The sequence below is a fragment of the Denticeps clupeoides genome, chromosome 1, assembly GCF_900700375.1.
Source record: "Denticeps clupeoides chromosome 1, fDenClu1.1, whole genome shotgun sequence".
Lineage (NCBI taxonomy): Eukaryota > Metazoa > Chordata > Actinopteri > Clupeiformes > Denticipitidae > Denticeps > Denticeps clupeoides.
The window spans coordinates 29,125,353-29,134,014 of NC_041707.1; the positions used below are offsets into that span (position 1 = coordinate 29,125,353).

General features: G+C 42.5%; 2 protein-coding genes across 2 annotated transcripts; both read left to right on the forward strand.

Moving 5' to 3' along the window:
• The first annotated feature begins 16 nt into the window (after positions 1–16).
• ccdc32 (coiled-coil domain containing 32) lies at positions 17–3,004 on the forward strand. Its single transcript, XM_028991942.1, has 4 exons — positions 17–197; positions 382–629; positions 707–863; positions 2,395–3,004. The coding sequence occupies exons 2-4, from the start codon at positions 398–400 to the stop codon at positions 2,579–2,581; spliced, it is 576 nt and encodes a 191-aa protein (XP_028847775.1). The 5' UTR covers positions 17–197; positions 382–397; the 3' UTR covers positions 2,582–3,004.
• A 2,891-nt stretch (positions 3,005–5,895) lies between these two features.
• Positions 5,896–7,140, forward strand: prlh2r (prolactin releasing hormone 2 receptor). Its single transcript, XM_028964945.1, has one exon. It carries the CDS (start codon positions 5,896–5,898, stop codon positions 7,009–7,011), a length of 1,116 nt encoding a protein of 371 aa, XP_028820778.1. The 3' UTR covers positions 7,012–7,140.
• Positions 7,141–8,662: the final 1,522 nt, after the last annotated feature.

Sequence of the window (8,662 nt, forward strand, 5' to 3'; positions counted from 1 at the left end):
CTGCGGCACAGCAGTGGCCTGGAGGTGGGACTGGAGTTAGCTGTCCTCGGCGGCGTTAGCTGTCTGTGTTGTGCAGGGTTTTGCACAGTTAATGGAGAAACTCTTCTTCAGAAACTGAAGTCGCGAACTAACAAAACTGCAGACCTCCTCCTTTCTCCTTGCGTGGATAACGTAGTGGCGACAGGCTTTCACGTCAAGTAAGCTTCCATCACCCTGATTCTGTATGTTGACTGGATTAGATTCCCGGTTTCTTCCCCCTTTTCCTAAATACACACTCATGTTTATAAAACAGGCATCGCTGAAGGTTTAAATGGTTAATTCCCGTATTTACTGTACATGGTCACGCTAAACACCATTAAATGAGAACTGTTCGTTTGACAGCCCGTAAAATTGAAGTATGGTCGACGAGTTTGAGAACCATCAGGCTCGTTCGAGCGGGGATCTCTGGTCCGAAATCTGCTCGACTCTTCCTGATGCCCGGGAGGCGGGCCAGGACGGGAGCGAGCAGTTCACCGATTGTTTCCAGCCTTCGGCGGAGGACAGCACGCAGTCCCACGGAGATCCTGCACGTTCCACCTTCAGCCCCTGGGAACCCATGGCAGACTCCGAGGTCTACATCGCCAGTTTAGGTAGCACTCGATTTGAGTTTTGCTTCCCTGGATGTCCAAGATTGCATTTGTTAGAAAATTGTGCTCTATTCTTTCAGAGAGCCGGCTGAAAAAATTGAAAGGCCAGAGCAGTGAAGTGACATCAAGAGAGATGCTGCGGTCCCTCTCACGGGCAAAAAAGGAATGCTGGGATCGGTTCTTACATGATGTCCAAACATCTGAACTCTTTCAGGAGGGAACTGACATGGACCAGAGGTCTGGTCACTTGTTTTTAATGCTGACCAAAAAAAAGTCTTATTAACTAATTCAACTAATTTATTAACTAATTTTTTTTTTACTACCCAAGAGTAGCTATGAAATTGTTCAGGAAGGAACTATCTAAAAGTGTCACCATCTTTTGCTGCTCTCATTAAAGTGAAGTGATTGTCATTGTAAAACTGTAGCACAGCACATGGTGCACACAATGAAATGTGTCCTCTGCTTTTAACCTATCACCTTGGTGATCAGTGGGCAGCCATTAAAGGGCCCAGGGAGCAGTGTGTGGGGACGGTGCTTTGCTCAGTGGCACCTTGGCAGTTTGGAATTCGCACTGGCAACCTTCTGAGTATGGGTCTGTTTTCTTACCCACTGGGCCAACCACTGCCCCACTGCTAGAGATAGGTGGTTTGGTTTTCCCCACAAATGCAATAGTTCTATGCCAGATGCCCTTCCTGATGCAGTCTTGCCATTCAACTGGGTGCCAAAAAATGCAAGGTTGCATGTGTCCCTGGCTGGGTTGAATTATGTAAAACACAATAATAATAATTATTATTGAAGTTTAGATTAAAATCTTAAAATAATTTGATTTCAGAAAACTGTTAATGATTAGAGATCTGCTACAAGAACTTTAAAATGATCTCTTACAAGCCAAAGTCTACAGATGGAAAATTTGCTGTTCAGATAACAATAGGATACACATAATGTCATTGTTTAATGAAATTATTGTAGATGTTTGCACATTACTATACATGAATGTATTTTGTACAATGCATTTCATTGTTGTTTACAAGCTGTGCTTGTATTTCCAGTTGAATCCAGTTGTTCCCTTATTCTGCTCACCTGAGAGATGCTTGTTGATATAATCAGTCATTGTGAAACACTGCAGCACAGCACAGAGTGCACACAACGAAATGTGTCCTCTGCATTTAACCCATCACACTTGGTGAGCAGATGGCAGCCATGAAACAAGGTGCTTTGCTCAGTGGCACCACCTTCTGATTACTGGTCTGCTTCCCTACTCACTAGGCCACCACTGGCCCCACTGGAAATCATTTGGACAGGACAGCATAACTGATGGCACCTTGCAAAACTGAGAAAAGCACCATACGCCTGTCATGGCTGCCCACTGCTCACACGGTGATTGGATTAAATGCAGAGGACACATTTCATTGTGCACTCTATGCTGTGCTGTACTTCACTTTCATAGCTTTAACAAAGGCTACACTTTTATTATTTTTGTGTGTCATTCAGCATAATTGTCCATACCAGAATTCTACATAACATATCTGACTATGCAGATTGTACATTATTTGTAATGTGGGGTTTATACACTGCATACCTACTATAATACATCTTCAGTGGTTATGGATAGTGAGTGAGTAGGTACTGCTAGATGCCTCTGCCAATACTATAATGTACACAAAGTGTTTAAACTTAAGGTAATATTGACGTATACAGTGAGGTTTGCTGCAGTTTTACCTTGGCTGGTTTGCCAACTGTTGTTGTCATTTGTGATTGTTCCCTCCAGCGCCCTGGAGCACTTGAAGAGGTGGTTGGCTCCTGAGAAGGTGGCTATTAGCGCAGAGGAGTTGGAGTACCTGCTCCTGCCATCACAAAGCCGACAGCGGCCCGGTCCCGATCGGCCCAGCAGTGGGACTGAAGGCGAGGAGGAGGACCACGAACACTCCGATGAGAGCCAGAGTCCTGAAAAATAATGACATGTCTGAGTACAAAAGCGTTCAACTAAACCTATCTCAGACTGAGTGGTAACTGAATTCTGGTGGTGCTCGCAATCAGAAAAGGCTGAAAACTGTCATCTCCAGCTGTAAATGTAATGGTGTTTCTTGGGTTGACTTTTTTTTTTTTCTAGGTGTCATTGTCATGTGTTTTTAAGACCTTTGTAAAAATGTAATGTTAAACTCTCATTTATCTTTCTTTAATTCAAACGTAGGCCCAAATCCATTAAACCAGTATAAACATAAAAAGGGATTGCTGTCTGTAAATGTATAATGTCTTTCTGTTTTTTACCAATCACTTTTTGAAGTTTAGTTCAGGCAGATTAATTATACAAATCTACATCCATATAAGCCCTTTGAGGAACAGATTACTTTCCCCGGATGAATAAACTGTACACACAGGGCCATCTTTCTCTTTATGGATTACGCCTAGTGTTTTTGAATGAAAGACTTTACTTTACTTGGCAGACGCTTTTATCCAAAGCGACTTACAAGTGGAAGACACCAGCAATTCTTATTTGGTTTCTATAGATTTTAAGTTGCAAAACTATGAGTCCTGATAAGACCTAACTTGTCAGGAATAGAACTTGCTAGGGAATTGTTAAGCGCTAGACTAATAGTGTGTTGATATAAGAGGGTGCACTTCCATTTACAGCCCTATAGACAAGCATCAAGGATTTGAACTCAATGCGAGCAGCTACCGGAAGCCAGTGGAGAGAGGTGAGAAGAGGCATGACATGGGTGTGTTTTAGCTGATTGAAGATGAGGCGGGCTGCCACATTTTGGACCATCCAGAGTGGTTTTATGGTGACTGCAGAGGCTCCAGCCAGGAGAGAGTTACAATAGCCGAGTTTAGAGATGACCATTGCCTGGACGAGGAGCTGCATAGCCTGTTGTGAAAGAAAAGGCCGAATCTTGTGAATACTCTAGAGACTTTAAATCTAGGATTAGGCGTAAACCATGAACAGGGAAACTGACCTACAATGCTTAGTGTTCCGTGTGGGGAGGAAAAAAAAAACACTTCTCTGGGGTATTTATATCATTTGCTGATTTACCTGACATAGTCCATAACCAGTGCAAAGCTTGTCAGCCATACTAAAAGATGATTGCAGATATCCTAACAATCAGTTCAACCTTTAAAGTGACTAATTGCTGCTGATAATTAGCCTGATACTCAGAAGAGCCATAAGCAGCTTCCACAGTCAGAATAAGTCATCACTTATTTAAAATGGTGTTGTTTTAGTGGACATTGCTAAGTAATCGTAAACGTTTGAAAGGCAGTGTATGTAGAGGCGGTTGTTCGCTAATAAGTGATTAATAATAGTGGTTTTTAGGATTAATGAAGATGTGAACATGCTTTTTTGTTGCGCTGCCACTAGATGTCTGCATCGTACAACCATCGATGCTTAGGGACACGCTGGTTTTAATGTTTCATTCGGGTTCTGATGTTCATTTTGGCATGTCTCAGAAGAAATGAAGCCGAAATCTTTACCTTTTTCATATCTGCGTGTTAATTATTAACGCAGACGGGAATTGTGCCGCCATGAACAATTCGGCGAAACTGAATTCTGACACCAGCATGTGCAGAATGAAGATGAAGATGATGATCATCATCGTCAACAGTGACGAGGGCAGCAGGCGCCTCCCGCGCCCTGGACTCAGGAGAACTTCTAGATGCGAGAAGGAGCATGTAGTTGTCTTGGCGATCGCCATTAGCTTTCAGTCCAATTTTATAGGCTCTTATTTGGAAATGAAAAATCCATATTTTATTCTTTGCAGAGTTATAGACACACTCGTGTTTACTTCCATCAAACTAGATTATGATTATTGTCAATATCCCTGAAGACTTCCAGAGAGGGTTCCTGAGGCGGAGTCAGTCACAGTGGATCTTCTACACCTTCACAAAAAGAGAACAGTGATGACAATCTGAAGAGAATTCACTACGACACACTGTAAGTATTTTATTATCTACACCTTGAGCATGAATCTCATTTAAAATATATTCTCAGAAATAATTAACAACACCTTATCTAAAATGGAATGCATGCAAAAGTCAAATTGGTTCAATATTCATGTCTTCTTGTTTCAGAAGATCAATTTTAAATCTAGTTTAGCTAAATTCCACAAAATCAATGCAGTTAGGTGGGGTACAACAGGTTAAACCCCCAAGCAGGATTCATTTTAAGCTGCACATTTACACTAATGCACCCATTAGGACAGATGAGTCTGGGGTCTCTATTGAACTTAATGTAATCTAATTACCTTTAATGACTGCAAGGTGGAAAAAAAAAAACATTAGTGGGTCAGGCAGGTTATTTCCACAGAAAGAGGCAAGTAACGCTGCCCAGCAGGGGGGGTCACATGAGTCAGTCTGAGCTTCACCTTCTCCTTTCTCAAAATCCATGGCTAATCAAAAGGTTCTCAGAACCAAGCAATGACAAAGCAATTATGCCCACTTATGTGCCGCTTAATAACAAATGCATGTGTGAATTCCGAATTCACTTGATGCGGCTGTTACCGCGTGTCTTTGTCCCCAGGGGTGTCATGAATCAGTCCTGTAAATTAGAGAATGTTTATTCAAGATGGTGATTCTTTTCTAATGAGCAATTACAGATGTGGTCTAGTCGAACTGGCCTACTCTCAGGAACAATGGCCATTTCACACCAGCATTTCCAAAATTTCCAAAACGCCAGCAACAGATCAGGCTTTTTCAACCCACACAGCCAAGCTCAGACAAATGAAAATGACAGATTTCGCTTGGTAATTACCAGAAATGTAATTGAACTGCTAAATGAAAAGAAAAGTGATGCTGCGTGCACTCCTCAGAAAGTGTAAGGTTCATTTTCCTTTGCTCAAGGCTTGAACAACTGAGAAAATGCACAGTTTGTCTTCCACTCTGCTATCGACCTGCCCGATTTTTCCCTCTAAAAATGGCACATGAATGTGTTTCCAAGTCCAGCCTTTTAAATCCTTTTCACTGAGCAAAGCACTCACTGTGCCATTAAGCCTGGAATGTCCATCTCCACCTATATGTTCAGGTAAACCTTAACTGTGGCATTTCCACAGAACAGTTTCAAAAGTGCATCTTAAAAATTATAAGGCACAGATGCACTTTATTCCCTTAGACTGACCTTCTGCGTGTTGGCTCCAGAGTACGTCATTGTGCTCAGGTTATGCAAAAAGTCCATCAATCTGATATCACAATTTTAAAAGCCATTCATATTCCTAGCATATAAATGTAATTTAGTAAAATGTCGTATTTTGTTCTAGGACGTTGCCACTTATTGACAGTGATGGATTCCCCATATATTCTAAATGGCTCTGGGAGGAATTCTTCATCATACAGCTCCTCCTTCAGTGGACTGGACCTCCTGCTGCAGCTGAAGCCTCTCTTCATTCCCCTCTATGCCCTGGTTGTCCTTGTGGCCTGTTCAGGTAACCTGCTTCTTCTTCTGCTCATTGGCCTCAACAAACAGCTACACAGCACCACCAACTTTCTGATTGGCAACTTGGCCCTTGTAGACTTGGTCATGTGCCTGTTCTGCGTGCCCCTGACAGCCTCCTATGCTTTTGAGCAGCGGGGTTGGCTGTTTGGCAGCTTCGCCTGCCACTTTGTGACCCTCATGCAGACTGCCACAGTCTTGGCAGCGGTCCTGTCCCTCACTGCCATCGCTGTGGACCGCTACGTGGTTGTGGCCTACCCAATCCGCCGGCGTGCAGGCCGGCATTTTTGTGGTAGGTTGGTTGTCAGCATATGGCTCTGTGCCTTGGTTATGTCCATCCCCACGGCCCTGCACACTGTCTACCTGGACCTGAGTTCTACCGGACACCACATGATTATATGCGAGGAGCTCTGGCATGGCCAGGAGCAAGCACGATTGGTCTACTCTTGTTTCGTCCTGCTCCTCTCCTACTTTGTCCCCCTGGGGGCCGTCTCTGTGTCCTACTGTGCTATTTCGTGCCACCTTCAGAATCGGAACTTGCCTGGCCTAATGGCAGCCATCCCGTCCAATCGAAAGAAATGGGGTCAGAAAAGGAGGAAAACTTTCCACCTGCTGCTGGTATCTGTACTCTGCTTTGCCTTCTCCTGGCTGCCACTGCAGGTGGTGAATCTCATCCGAGACCTTGACTCTGACTTTTCTATCCTGGGTAAGGAACATGTGAACGTGATCCAGGTCTCATGCCATCTCTTTGCCATGAGTTCAGCGTGCTACAACCCCTTTATCTATGCCTCAGTTCATGACAAGTTCCTCTCCTACCTGTGTCGTCACTTCTTTGGCCAGCAGCGACGGAACCGCATGAGAAGCAGCCTCAACACCTCCAACCGTCTGACATGCCTACATACATCCTCTACCCAGGCCGACATCCCCTTGAGCATCAGTGGAAAGATTGTTGGATTGGATCTGTAACTGTCAACTGCGCACTTTCATTCTGGGCAGGATCAAGCAGGGGTAGTGCTAGCCTAGCGGACAAGGAAACAGAAATTGTAATCAGAAGGTTGCTGGTTCGAATCTCCAACCACTAAGGTGCCACTGAGCAAAGCACCATCCTCACACTTGTGATGGGTTAAAAGCAGAGGACACATTTCATTGTGTGCACCGTGTGCTTTCACAATGACAATCACTTCACAAAACAAAACATCAAGCAGCTAATTTCTCTTCGTAACTCCATCATTTGTGAAATCTTTGACATTCTTGCTATAATTGTTTCGAAAACCGAACATATGTAACTAGACGCTTCTTTTAGTCTATATGCTGATGTACAGTGAAAATACAGTACTGTTTGTACATGCTCTTAGTTACATGAATTGAATTTGGTGTGATGTATTTGCACAGCACATTATGCTGTGTCTGATATGCTATGTATGTTTTGCACTGTTTTTTGTGTGTGTGTGTGGGGGGATGCTGTGGTTTGCTACATGTGTAATATATGTAGCAAATTTTCCTCTGTCAACTGAGGTGTCTACACAATTTTTCCCACTGAGTGAAATTAAAATCTGTATGCTACATTTCTATTTTTGTGCTTTTTGCCAGATGTCTGAAGTGGCATGGGTCCTACAAAGACACCACCTCTCTTTCTCTCTTGAACATACACACACACACACACACACACACACACACACAATATACATCACATGTACAAATAGAACAGCCTAATTGAAATACAGTGTGTATCAGGCCTGGTTAAGATAATGTTAACATATGATTCACCATTAGATTTAGTGATTTAGCTATGAAGCCACCAAGCAATTACAAAATAAAAAAATACCAAAGAACAATCTTCCAGTTAGATAAGACATTTGCCTTGCACAGCAATCAGAAATGCTACAGTCTAATGTTGTTACATAAGATCGGCAGGTTATGGGAGTTTGCACTATTCATTCACTGTTTTTTTTCTCTTATATAGGCCATTGATTTCTGCATAATAAATTATATTACAGTATAATGATATGGTGACTAGAAGAAAAGGGGTTTCTGAGTTTACACTGGGCACAATTTTGTGGTCCTCAGAATGGTTAGCTGCATACATGCTCTTGCTGTACTATATTTCATTATCTGTGTCCTTCAGGAGGATGTACTGAAAACAAACAATTTTGCAGAGGAAGCACCCAATAAGCAGAGTGCATGACGGCACTTAAGGACTCATAACCTAATTATTGATTTTCATATAACTGGGTATAAACTGCATAAAGATTAACAGCATCTCTGATAAAGAAATCAAAGCAGAATGAAAAAAACATACATACATACATACATATGAACCAAATTTTCAAATAATTAAAAGCCCTTGCCCAATTTTGTGTAGCTCTGATACTCCACAAGATCTCTGTATGTGTCCTGTGGTAACTTTTACAGAGATGTTAGCAGCAGATCCTTTAAAACACAGGCTTTTGAGGTGGCGCCAGACTCACATGTCTTCTCTGCAACAGTCTTCAATAAGTTGGTACGCAACATAAATGTAAATATAAAGTTTGAGGTTTACCAGAATGCAAAGCCTCCTGTTTGGCATACTGATTCTACACTGAAAAAAGAAAAAACTTGCTCAATTTGAGTATTAATA